The following is a 13703-nucleotide window of genomic DNA, read 5'->3' on the forward strand; positions in this document are numbered from 1 at the left end:
ATATGTTTAAACCATCAATATGATCGTGATTATCATATTTTAAAGAACATTCAAAGTTATATTTTTTGCATTTTCATCGTCTAGTGATCTCCATTTTGGGGAAAAATTAATATTTACACGTTTTGTTTATAAAAAATAAAATAAAAAACGAGCCCCTAAAACACTTGCTTTAGGTGCTATACCCTCTAGCCGCCCCCTATGCGAAAGATATATCAGTTGATTTGGTTTCTCTTTAAGTAAAATCGAACCAACGGAACCATAGACGCTCCTAGAAGGCTAAAAATCAAAATAAAACAATATCTTGGGAGCAAAACTGCTAAATTTCCTTTCCATATTGAAAGTTAAAGTGTTTATTTTTGAAATTTGAAATTTAAGAAAACCGGAGTATACCTGTGTGAGATTTCTATTATAAGAAGTTTAAGTATTTCATTTTATGAAATATTAGAAATTATATCCAAGGCCAACTATGATAAACTAGTGTGATTTGATAAAGTAGACACCGTAAACTATGACTGTCGGCTTTTCCTGAGAGAGTTTATGGATAACTTGAAATGACCCTTGTCAAACATGTCTAACAATTATATACAAACTTTTACCAAATAATTTTACAATGAGTGGGTGGGTGGGGTGGGGGTGGGGGGGGGGAGGGAGAACTGCAAAAAGGCCAACAAAATGCTGATATTATAAAGAAAAGATGAAATGGAAAATAGTATCTGTATGAATGTTATCTTCCTCATAATCTAATGCTCTTTCACTATGTTTTCTTCACTCAGAATCTAATGATATTTCCCTTCTCCTCTTCTCCATTTGCCCCTCTATATATATAAGTGCAGTTCTCGTTCAGTCGAGCATTCCATGGTATCAACAACGGAGCACTACACATAAGACATGTCACGAACATGACACTTCAATCGTGGCCCAACTGAAGTTCCAAATTAAAGATGAAGCATAATCATCCTGTATGACACAAAAACCAAAGTAAGCTTAACTGGACCATGTTTGGACAAGTTCCTGATAAAATATAAGGTGTTGGGGGGGGGGGGTGTTGGAGGTTGGAAGACTATTTATGTAGAAGTATATCTGCAGATATGGAAGCAGGAGGTTCTCAATCTCTATCTGCAGATATAGAAGTATATCTGCAGATATTTATGTAGACTTCAACAGCTCTTGAACTCAACCTCTAATAACCTTTTCGCGTCCTATTTAAAAATGGTATGATATTATCGGCACTCTAATCATATGAAAACCTACCAAATAGATAGAGAAATAAGTACGGACATAATCATTGATGGTTCCTCAGTCGCTCCCTTGATCTTATATCAGCCTACACATCAGAAGTACAAGTTGAGTTATAAAATATGTAAATTCACAAACCAATTAGCACAATTTGAATAAATAGTGCTGAGTCCCTATCAACTCCTTCACTACCAAGGAATAATGATGACAACAATGTATTGCTTCTTTTCAAACTTCTTGGACCTACCTGTCGGGTGGGCTCTGGAACACGAAATCTGCAAGTCATCTTCACAGTCTCAATTGCAGTGGCAAGAGATACACGATGACCAACTGAAATGAATATGGGCTTCAAAGAGCCCTGAGATGATTGCATTGCCTGCATAAAGATTTAATCAACTTGCACCTAATTTGGACCTTGTGATGAATACTACGATAAAAGCTCACAATTAGTTGACTCAACCCAAAGTTGGACCTTGTGATTTCTGGAACTAGTAGTTAAAAGAGTATTTTACGTTTCCCGTGAGACCAGCATATCATAATCTTCTGTGTGTAGTAAGATTATAACTTAATATTTCACAGAATATCAACCGGAAAACCAATACAACATACTGGAAACATTAAGTATAATGTGTAGTTGCTAGTTAGAAAACAAAAGGCCTCCAAAATCCACACCTTTTCTGAAGAGTGATTCACGGAAGGATTCATTAGAAAATAATTGAACATTACAGTTTACACCATAATTGTATTATTTCATGGACACAAAATAATTAACTAACTCCTTACCGCTCCCCAGGTACATCCAGAGTCCCCAATTAGGGGTAAGACATTTTCAGGAGAGTCCGCTGCTTGAAGGATTTCTCTTACCCTAGATTGTGTAAGACCATCCACATGGTGCAACTGGAAACAGATAAGAACAGAAAATATCTATAAACCAGTGCACAAATGAGGCAACTAATTATACAAAAATAATGCAATAGCCAAGTTTTAGTATCAATAAGAAGTGAAAACTATATAAACAAGTCAACGGGAAGAATACTAGGAGATATTTGCCAGTTAAGTATTCCACATAGAGTAATAGCCTGTTTGGCAAGCTTCTTTTGAGGCAAAAGCGCTTTTTTTTTGTCAAAAGTGTTTTTTTTCTAAAATTAAGGCGTTTGGCCAAGCTTTTGAAAGAAAAAAAGTGCTTTTGAGGAGAAGCAGAAGCAGTTTTTGGAGAAGCAGAAAAAAGTAGCTTCTCTCCAAAAGCATTTTTTTGAAAAGCACTTTTGAGAAAAATACACTTAGAAACAGTTTTTTAAAGCTTGGCCAAACACTAATTGTTGCTCAGCAGTACTTTTCAAATTAATTAGCCAAACACAAATTGCTTCTCACCAAAAGTACTTTTGAAAGCACTTTTGAGAAAAAACACTTCTCAAAATAAGTTGATTTTTGCGGCTTGGCCAAATGGGCTATAATTGTCAGTTGATCATTTCTGAATCCCAGGGCAAGAAGTGGGAACTAACAAAAGCACATGAGGACTGAATCTATGCAGATTTTCCATGAAACTTCAAGTGGACAAAGAAGTTTAAACTTACATTCTTTCCCACTCCAACAGTAGGAAGATCAGCTAAGACACCAATATGACAAGCCAAACCAAAAGCTGCAGAAGATAATTGGTGTTGCAGCGGCTTTAGCAAAAATAAGTGTGAAAAGGTACTGTTGGAACAATGAAAACAGGAGGAACCCCTATCTGCATACTCAGTCCCCAGTTGATTCATGTCCATATGAAGTCAAATATGCCAAATCTTCCAAGTTGAACAGTCAGTGATACAAAAGCCAATCATAGATGAACTAATCAGTAAAGTCAAACTCACTAGTTCTCTTATTAAATTTTAACAGCTATTTAAAAGCCAAACAGCATCGAACAAGAGCTGAATTAAAAATAAAATCACGCAAGAGGATAAGTAAAGCTGAAATATCTTTTCAAAGCCATGGCAGGAGTAGGGTTCAAACAGTTCAGACCTTGTCAACTAGCTTCAGAATGCCAGGAAACTACTTAAATTCCTTTTCAAAACATGAGAGTACCTAATACCATCTTGTTTGGACACTTGAATGACTTTCTTGATCAAGTTAGAGTTGATCTCGTGCATTTTCAATTTATTACATGTATAAAAGATGTGCAAGAATCACTTAGTTTCTATTGCATCCTGTCCTTCATAAGACTGCAACTTGCCTGAAACACCATTATGAACTATAATTCAAATTATTATCTGGAAAATGCATCTAGTCCTTTACTGAGTTTAATTTACCTAAAAAAGGTACTCTTAGCACCAGCATATGATTGCCTTCTTCAATCCAGTCAAATTATCATCAGGTTCAAGAAGATTATGATTGTCATTAATCATCTCCTATTGATAATACAAATACCGCAGAGTCAACTTAATGCCACAGGTTTAGTGCATTGATCTCTACATGTGAGTGAAAGCCTTAAAGAATGATCAAAACAGTCACAGTAATAAATTAAGCGGAGAGCAAATTAATTCCTAGTCTCTTTTCTTTGAAGAATGCATTAGCCGCACATATACAAAATCCAAGATCTAAAATAGAGAAATATCCAAAGAGAATAATTATTCCCTGATTTATTAACTGAGAACCAACTAGCCAATATGTGTAACGAGCCTACAAGATAGCCAAAAAGGTACAGAGAGATGGAAAACTCCGTGTGTATCAAATTACCTAAGCAAGTCCAATTAGTTATACATTTTTCTTAAAGTGGGTTTTAGGAATAAAAGTTAGTAATTGTTGGAAAATTGACACGAGTTTGGCTATAAAATGCAAAGATGTAGAATATGATGCTAGATGTGATCATGATAAAGGACGATATTTTTAATGTTTCTGAGTATCTTATACACGAAAAATGGAGCGAGTATGGTATCTTCTAATGACGAGTCACCATAAACAATCTGCAACACTTAGGAATTATCTTTTTTCCAGCTAGAAATAACAACGAAACTTGCCTCGAGGATGAAGCAATCCATTGCCATCAACCATCAGTAGCTGTGAACATAAGCATTAAATAGATGTCAGGTATTAACTTTTTTAGTAGCCAGCTCACCAGAACAAATGCCAGTGGTGGGGGAGGAAAGGGGTCAGGAAGCTGTGGTACCAATACATCCTAGATCTCACCACTACTTTCAAAAGTTTTACCATTTGAAGCCTGGAGGTGGAAGGGGAAGCATGAAATAATCAAAAATCCTCTAACTAATCAAATTTAATGAAAGATGACTGAAAGATAACCACAGGATTCTTAATTCAAGGCATGAATGAATTATTAGCCAAGAATAACGAAAACCAACACACAGCAATTATAACAATCACCAAGAGTGAACTTGAAAGACAAGAAAATAAAGGAAAAGCGCGCGCGCGCGCGGGGGGGGGTGGAGTAAACTCTCCTGCATTTTATTTTTCGGGATAAGAAGTAAACTTTCATGCACTTTCCTTTTGTTTAGTTAGCAAGAAACCTGAGAACTCGTTTATGATGTAAGAAAACTTCCTTACAATTTTGGTTCCAGAGAGGCTGAAGGATTTGAGGGAAATCCAAGCTAGTAACTTTATTCTAACCGTGAGAAGGCACGGGAGAAAATATGATATATTGATATTGTTGTATGTGATGTAATACAAGAGGTGCTATTTATAGCTACTCTATACAAAGGGGATACTACTCCTATTCCAATGTGGGACAATTACATAGCTATCTCTAACACTCCCCCTCAAGCCGGAGCATATAAATCATATGTACCGAGCTTGTTACATATATAATCAATGCGAGGACTAGTGAGGGACTTGGTGAAAATATCTGCAAGTTGATCATTCGATCTCACAAACTTCGTAGTAATATCTCCTGAGAGTATCTTTTCTCTGACGAAGTGACAATCAATCTCAATGTGTTTAGTTCTCTCATGAAACACCGGATTTGATGCAATATGAAGTGCAGCTTGATTATCGCACACAAGTTCCATCCGACTGATTTCACCAAATTTCAACTCCTTGAGCAATTGTTTGGTCCAGACTAGTTCACATGTTGCCATAGCCATTGCTCGGTATTCTGCTTCTGCACTAGACCGAGCAACTACATTTTGTTTCTTACTTTTCCAGGACACCAAATTTCCTCCTACTAAAACACAATATCCAGACGTAGAACGTCTATCAGAAGGTGATCCTGCCCAATCAGCATCCGAGTACCCAACGATCTGCTCATGACCTCGATCCTCAAACAGTAATCCTTTACCTGGAGCCGATTTTATATACCGGATAATGCGGACAACTGCATCCCAATGACTATCACAGGGAGAATTCATAAACTGACTTACAACACTCACAGGATAAGAAATGTCGTGCCTAGTCACTGAGATAATTTAATTTACCAACCAGCCGCCTATAGCTTGCAGGATCGCTAAGCGGCTCCCCCTGTCCAGGTAGAAGTTTAGAATTCGGATCCATCGGCGTGTCAACAGGTCTGCAACCTGTCATCCCTGTTTCCTCAAGAATGTCTAACACATATTTCCTTTGAGAAATAACAATACCTGAGCTAGATTGAGCAACCTCAATACCTAGAAAGTACTTCAATCTGCCTAGATCCTTAGTTTGAAAGTGCTGGAAGAGATGCTGCTTCAGATTAGTAATACCATCCTGATCATTGCCCGTAATAACAATATCATCAACATAGACTACCAGATAAATACATAGACTTGAAGCAGAGTGGCAATAAAACACAGAGTGATCAGCTTCACTACGAGTCATGCCAAACTCCTGGATAACCGTGCTGAACTTACCAAACCAGGCTCGAGGAGACTGCTTTAGACCATAAAGTGACCGACGCAAGCGACATACAAGGCCACGAGACTCCCCCTGAGCAATAAAACCAGGTGGTTGCTCCATATAAACCTCATCCTCAAGATCACCATGAAGAAAGGCATTCTTAATGTCCAACTGATAGAGGGGCCAATGACGAACTGCAGCCATGGATAGAAAAAGGCGAACTGATGCCACTTTAGCCACTGGAGAGAAGGTATCACTGTAATCTAGCCCAAATATTTGAGTGTATCCTTTGGCAACAAGACGTGCCTTAAGTCGATCAATCTGGCCATCGGGACCAACTTTGACTGCATAAACCCAACGACAACCAACGGTAGATTTACCTGAAGGAAGAGGAACAAGCTCCCATGTACCACTTGTATGTAAAGCAGACATCTCGTCACTCATAGCCTGTCGCCATCCTGGATGAGACAATGCTTCACCTGTAGACTTAGGGATGGAAACCGAGGACAATGAAGATATAAAAGCATAATGGGGAGATGACAGACGATGATAACTCAAACCAACATAATGAGGATTAGGGTTTAGTGTGGTCCGTATACCTTTTCGAAGTGCAATCGGTGTACTAGGAGCAGGATCCGCAGTAGGAGCCGTGTCAGGTGCAGGACGAGAACCAGATGGGCCTGATGTAGGGCGCGAACGACGATGATAAGTCAAGAGTGGTGTTCCTGTGGCTGGGGAACTAGGAGGGATAACACTGGACTCCTCAAAAGTTGGTATGGGTGAAACCTCTGTGGTTGAAGGTGGAGGAGGATTACTAAACTCCTCAAAAGTCGGTATAGGTAAGACCTCAGATATGTCATGGTGGTCAGCAGAAGTGACATCAGTTGTGAAGAAAGGTTTAGACTCGAAAAATGTGACGTCAGCTGACATAAGGTACCTATGAAGATCAGGTGAATAACAACGATATCCCTTCTGAACACGAGAATAACCAAGGAAGACACACTTGAGAGCACGAGGAGCTAACTTATCTTTCCCCGGGGCTAAGTTATGAACAAAACATGTGCTCCCAAAAACCCGAGGTGGAAGAGGGTATAAGGCTGACTGGGGAAACAATATTGAATGTGGAATCTGACCCTTGATGGGAGATGAAGGCATCCTATTAATCAAATAACAAGCTGTGAGAACTGCATCGCCCCAAAAACGCAGCGGAACACGAGACTCAATTAGAAGTGTGCGAGCAGTCTCAATAAGGTGCCTATTCTTTCTTTCTGCAACCCCATTTTGCTGAGGGGTATAAGGACAAGATGTCTGATGAATAATTCCATGAGAAGACATAAACTGCTGAAACTGAGAAGATACATATTCTAAGGCATTATCACTGCGAAAAATGCGGATAGAGACACCAAATTGGTTTTTGATTTCAGCACAAAAACTCTGGAATATAGAGAATAACTCAGAACGATCTTTCATTAAGAAAAGCCAAGTACATCTTGAGTAATCATCAATAAAGCTAACAAAATAACGAAATCCCAAGGTTGAACTGACTCTACTAGGACCCCATATATCAGAATGAACCAAGGAGAAAACAGACTCTGCATGACTCTCAACACTACGCGTAAAGGAAGCTCGGGTATGTTTCCCAAGCTGACACGACTCACAATCTAATCTAGACAAACTGGATAAACTAGGCACCATCTTTTGAAGTTTGGATAAACTCGGATGTCCTAAACGTCTGTGGATTAGATCTGGAGGATCTGTAACTAGACATGTTGTGGAAGGACTGAGCGAGTTAAGGTAGTAAAGACCTTCTGATTCACGACCTGTACCAATTGTCCGTCCCGTACTGCGGTCCTGCATAATAAAAGAATCATCAATAAAATATATACCACAATTGAGGGCACGAGTCAAACGACTAACAGATGCAAGACTAAAAGGACAACCAGGAACATAAAGAACGGAATCTAGGGTGATAGAAGACAATGGGTTGGCTTGTCCAACTCCTTGTGCCTTAGTTTGACATCCATTGGCTAAAGTAACAGTAGGAAGAGACTGTGAATATACAATATTCGACAAAAGTGATTTATTACCAGAGATATGATCAGAAGCGCCTGAGTCCATGACCCATGGTCCAAGAGTACTAGACTGGGAAACACAAGCAAAAGAATTACCAGCAATAGGAGTGTCAGTCTGGGCAACTGAGGCTACTTGTGGAGATGTTTGCTTACTTGCTCGATACTGAAGGAGCTCATTATATTCTTCTTTAGATACAGAAAAGCCCTGGTTACCTGTAGTCTCGCTCTGAGCAACGTAGGCATTTTTGGGTGGACGGCCATTTAAGGAATAACACATTTCGCGAGTGTGTCCAAGTTTGTGACAATAAGAACACTTGGGTCTAGATCTCCCAAAACGACCGCCTCCTCGTCTATTCTCCATAGCTTGAGATGCCCGAACATCCACTGTCTGGGATGCAAGAACAGAGGAATCAAGTATCTGTGATGAAATCACTGGGTGACTTGGTGCTGCAGCAAGGCGAAGTAATCGAGAGAATAATTCATCAACTGTAGGGACAGTCGGACTCGCCAAAATCTGGTCTCGTACTGAATCAAGATCATGAGGAAGTCCAGCGAGTGTAAGAACTAGAAACATTTTCTGTCGCTGCTCTTGTTGTTTTGACACACTAGCAGAAACTGGCATCAATGTCTCAAATTCCTCCATGACTGCCTGTACCTGACCCAAGTAAGTAGACATATCTAATTCTTGCTTCTTTAAGTTTGTCATCCGTGATATCACATCATAGAAGCGAGATATATCATTAGTGTATAACGTACGAGCCTTTGCCCAAACCAAATAACATGTCTGGAATGGCCGAAACAAAGGCATCAACTTAGAATCAATAGAACGCCACAAGATGCTACATAATTGAGCATCAATTTTTGCCCAAAGCGCTATCGCCTTTTCATCTCCTTCGCTAGACTGTTTAATCAGATGATCTTGCACACCTTGACCTTTACACCACAACTCGACAGATGAAGCCCAAGCTAAGTAGTTTGAACCTCCCATTAAAGGTTCCGAGGTAATCATAACATTAGAGTTTCCAGAACTCATGCTTTTAGACCCAAAAACATCAATTCCCAAAGACATCTTGTAAATTATTACCAAATAAGAGAAATAATCAACTGTAATCCACTGAAAATAGAGTAAGGAATACTGAACCAGAATAGTAAACTACTGTAGCAGTTGGAAAGTTACTGTTGCAGCCGGAAAATATTCAAAGTGGTCGGAATGAAATAAAAACAGTAGGGGTAGGATCGGAATTACCAGAAGACCCAACTGTTCTGAAGGAACTTTTTCAAAAAATGGCCGGAAGTCAACTTTTTGAAATCACTATTCACGCCGGAAAAATAAAAAAGTGGTCGGAATTTGGTGTAACCTGGATGGGTAGGCTCGAAATTGCAAGGGAAACAATCTGTCCTGAAGAGTCGTCGCCAAAAAGTGGCCGGAAGGTGGCCCACGCAACGTTGGAACTTCGCCGGAAAATTTTCTTTGGACAGCTACAGTACCGCCGGAGATTTTCACTGGGATTTGGTCGCCGGACAGTGACTACTCTTGTGGTAGTGTTGGATTTTGTGCACAACACTGACCGAGACAAAGCAGACGCAAAACAACTTTGAAAGTCGCCGGAAAAAAAGGGTTCCGGTGACTGATTTTACTTCCCGGAATCGCTGGAATTTATGCACAGCGATAAATCTCTCACGATAGCTCTGATACCATGTGAGAAGGCACGGGAGAAAATATGATATATTGATATTGTTGTATGTGATGCAATACAAGAGGTGCTATTTATAGCTACTCTATACAAAGGGGATACTACTCCTATTCCAATGTGGGACAATTACATAGCTATCTCTAACACTAACTTTAGGCCTCTTTTCCACGCATACAACGAAAAATTTATTTCTTTTAGAATTATTTCATTCTTTTCACATTTCTCGGGTAACAAGTTTCTATCAACTTTCTTAAAATTCAGAATTTCAGACGCAGGAAAAGGCATAAGATTCTAGCTTCATCACAGCACATGGTAGGGGAAGAATCTCAATCCAACTCAATAATGTATATTGAACCTACGAGAGGACTATGTACAAAAGAAAAGGAAGGGAGGAAACAGAATTAGAATTACCAGTAGGCAACACATTTTGTAGCATAAACACTTTCCTGGCTGCATATTCATTGGAAGTCTAACTCACAAGAGAAAATTGCCCCTTAAGTAATTAATGAAACTACTACTTGCATAGATGTTTTTAGTCATCTTATGCTGCCCATTAGTTGATTTAAATAGGAACCATGAGGCTTTCGTTTGTAGAACTTGACAGTTCCAGCAAGTTAGGAACAAAATCTTCTACAACTACTGACTATTAATTAGGCATTAGCAGGTAATATCTCTTAGCTTTTTTCCCCCTCTCCTTTTTTCCTCTTGAGTAAATAATAGAAGGTAGGATAGAAGTAGGCAGGTCACTATTTTGAGGTAGAGGTTGATGTTGGGTTGGGTGTGGAGTAGAGCACTAACGGTACAAGGAAGGTGCAAGATTTGGTTTAACCAGCCAAAATCCAATTCACTGCCCTTCTTGAAGAGAATTATGGCTTCAATGTTTCTTTTACTTGGTAGATAACAAACTTAGAGTAAGCTTAATGTGAAAAACAACACTTGTATCATAACATTTAGCTGATTTGAGCCAGTATATTGACTTTAGAACAAAATTTGCACCATTTACGGAATGCGAAATAAGCAAGGAGAGAGGGGAAGAGTGGAGGAAATTCATCAACATTCACCTGTGGGTAAAAAGGATGAGCATTTTTCTTCATTTTATCCAAAAGCTCCAGGAGTACAGGGGCCTTAAAGAATCAGTTGGGCAAATATACCAGGTCAGTTCACATTACTCACAAGAATGTTGAGTTTGTATAATTAATATAAGTAAGATTCCAAGATTACTCTCTCACAACAAACATAAAAACAACATCCTACCAAATCTAATCATGTTCTTCTTTTTAACAATTTCAATGAAGATCATCACTATATGTTTCAATTTTTTTTAATTTTTTTTTATAATCAAGAAATCTCCAAGGTCAGTGGCGCACGGTTTTGAAACTCAATGGATTAAGTATCAGGTTTTTGTCTGCAGCAGGGTTTGAATTGTGACTTGCGCCTAACGCACACATCGCCTAACGCACACATCACTTATTACGCTCTTACAACTAGACCAACTAGACCAAACTGGGGGCTTATATGTTCCAAAGTTTTAGCAAATTGATAAGTTAAAATGGGAACTCACTGCAGAAATAAACAATCAATAAGACATACTCCCTCCCTCTATGCCAATTTGTCTGGAATTGTTTGACTAAACATGAGTTTAATGAAAAATATGGAACTTTACGCTTAAGCTAAAAACGGATAATATATCAAAAGTACCCTTGTACCAAACGATAGTTTTTACATCCGGTATAACCTAGAGCAAGTCATATCAATGGCAAAATGAATGCAAAATTAACTAGTTTCCAAATATAGAAATGTGTTAATCTTTCTTGATGAACAAAAAGAAAAGTGTCAAACAAATAAGGACTATATTATATATTGACTAAAGATACATGTAGGAGACCTCTCTGAAGGCAAGGAAGCCAGGAAGATATGGAATGTGAAGTCTAACAATAGAAGAATCTTCATAAACAACTTTGAGGGTCTGAAAGTCCAAAACAACAAGTGTACCACAGGCAATCGATGAGTCTTCTTTTGAGAAACTCAAGTCAACCCCACCAACATACTTCAGCAATATTTCACAATTACTTCCTTCTTTTTCTCTTTCATTCATTTTGGGGGGTAATCTCCATTTGAAATCATCTTCAGTGATCAACTGTCTCTTTAAAGAATCTTGAATCCTGAGCTGATTAAAACAGTACCAAGTTGTAAAAGGTTCAAAATTTACTTGTGCGAATTAGTACTACAAAAGCATAATAAAGGAAGAGGATATTGAAAATTGGTACGTACCCAATCCATTTGTTGTGGACTCTGAAATTCAGTAGAGCAATTACGCTCTGAAGAAGTGGCTTCCTTGTCATCGTTCATAACTTTTCCACAATTTCTTCCTCAGCCCGTGAGATATGCACCAAATAAGACATTTCCATCGATCCCTTCATTAAAAATGAATAAATTAATTATTCTAAACATCTCTATCTGTAAACGAAAATGTTGGGTCGTTTGGTTAATCATATTGGAATAATAAATCTCTGCATAAAATTTCCTTATATGATAATATAGTGTATTTTGGCCATATAAGAAAATATAAACTATTGCATAAGTACAACCAAACAGGAATTTGGTTTGACAGTATACCCGCATTAAGTTATGTATGGATCTATGGTAGAAATGGCAATAGGTAAGTGTAAAATTCACAAATAGCCATTGTCTTACAGTTTTAAGTTTTACAAGTTGTCATGAATCTTATAGCCTCGTTGGACAAGCTTCTAAAAGCACCTTATTTTGATAAGTACAGCAATTTATTATTTTGACAAGTATTTTCTGTGAGAACCAGTTTGTACTTGGCTAATTAATTTAAAAATCACCTTTTATTCTTCTCAAAAGCACTTTTCTTCCTTTCAAAAACTTGGCCAAACACCTTAACTTTTGGTCAAAAGTACAAAAAAAGCACTTTTGGCCAAAAAAAGCTTCATCAAACCGGGCTATTAGTTGTGAAATGGACATTTATTATTTTTCAAAGTCAGGGAGTGGCCACGGGACATCTATGTAGCCTCTTTTAGCATCATATTTAAAACATAGTATCTAATTTTAGAAATTATTATAATTTTAGCCAATTTTGGTAAATTTCACACCAATCCAGCTGTTGCTTCTTCATCTTCTCGAAGGTTTGAAGTTTGACACTAGGTAACCAACTTTTAAAAACTCTGTAAATTTTGGCTATTCTTAATAAGCAAAAGGTGAAAAACATGTTTTTGCATATTCAAGCATCTTTCTTTTCTTATAGATATTTGAGGAACGGAGATAATTAGATAACAACATAGCGATTAAATTTGAGTTTAGGTTTTATGATATATTGGATAATCCTAAAACGTGATATCAGTTGTACTTGTCTTTAATTTAAAAAGTATAACTAAAATTTATTTTTAGAGTTAAAAAGTTAATGTAAAAAATCTGTAATATCTTTTAGAATGATACTTAGTTAATTTATTAAGAAATTTTAGGGGAAAATAAGGAGGGGATGAAGATCACATTTTGGGGGATGGGAGTTCGTGGGATGTGTTCCTTAATTTCAGGTTCTTACGCAACCATGGGATGTTTTATTTCTAATGGTAATGATCACACCCAACTCTAGTCCTAAAAAGGATAAGCGTTCGCTGCAAATATAATTCGGTCTAAAAGTTTGAAGTCGAATCCCACAGAGAACTAAGACTTAGCTATATCTGTTTAATATCACTAAGAAGACAAGTTTGAACAATTTTCTAAATTATAAAGATTGAGATTTATATTTCTAACTAATTAACTAGCAAATACTAGAAAGCGGTAAAATTATCAACTAACTAGACAAAGGGTTGGAGACTAAATTAAGGAGGTCTAGAGTTATGACTTCCTCAATTGTCGGAATCCTTCCAGCTATGATCCCAAC

General features: G+C 37.8%; 1 protein-coding gene across 6 annotated transcripts; it reads right to left on the reverse strand.

Moving 5' to 3' along the window:
* Positions 1-662: 662 nt before the first annotated feature.
* LOC104218320 (uncharacterized) lies at positions 663-12490 on the reverse strand. Of its 6 annotated transcripts, none has more exons than XM_009768781.2 (10): positions 12416-12490; positions 12071-12213; positions 11685-11961; positions 10861-10923; positions 4233-4272; positions 2811-2875; positions 2020-2133; positions 1484-1612; positions 1252-1324; positions 663-957 (listed from the first exon to the last, which is right to left on the reverse strand). In XM_009768781.2, the coding sequence occupies exons 2-9, from the start codon at positions 12139-12141 to the stop codon at positions 1283-1285; spliced, it is 801 nt and encodes a 266-aa protein (XP_009767083.1). In that variant the 5' UTR covers positions 12142-12213; positions 12416-12490; the 3' UTR covers positions 663-957; positions 1252-1282. The 6 variants fall into 6 exon arrangements, with proteins under 6 accessions (XP_009767083.1, XP_009767079.1, XP_009767081.1 ...); XM_009768777.2 differs by having other exon boundaries at positions 11685-11966; positions 12416-12484; XM_009768779.2 differs by lacking the exon at positions 12416-12490 and having other exon boundaries at positions 1279-1324; positions 11685-11966; positions 12071-12295.
* Positions 12491-13703: the final 1213 nt, after the last annotated feature.

Source organism: Nicotiana sylvestris, chromosome 10, assembly GCF_000393655.2.
Source record: "Nicotiana sylvestris chromosome 10, ASM39365v2, whole genome shotgun sequence".
In the NCBI taxonomy this organism is placed as follows: domain Eukaryota; kingdom Viridiplantae; phylum Streptophyta; class Magnoliopsida; order Solanales; family Solanaceae; genus Nicotiana; species Nicotiana sylvestris.

Excerpts from the sequence above, each read along its gene's own strand:
- LOC104218320 (XM_009768777.2), bottom strand. The coding sequence starts at position 12,148 with ATGAACGATGACAAGGAAGCCACTTCTTCAGAGCGTAATTGCTCTACT. Across the intron at positions 2,876-4,232 it reads TGGATTGCTTCATCCTCGAG|CTTTTGGTTTGGCTTGTCAT; the intron begins GCAAGTTTCGTT and ends TATCTTCTGCAG. Across the intron at positions 2,134-2,810 it reads CTGTTGGAGTGGGAAAGAAT|TTGCACCATGTGGATGGTCT; the intron begins GTAAGTTTAAAC and ends ATCTGTTTCCAG.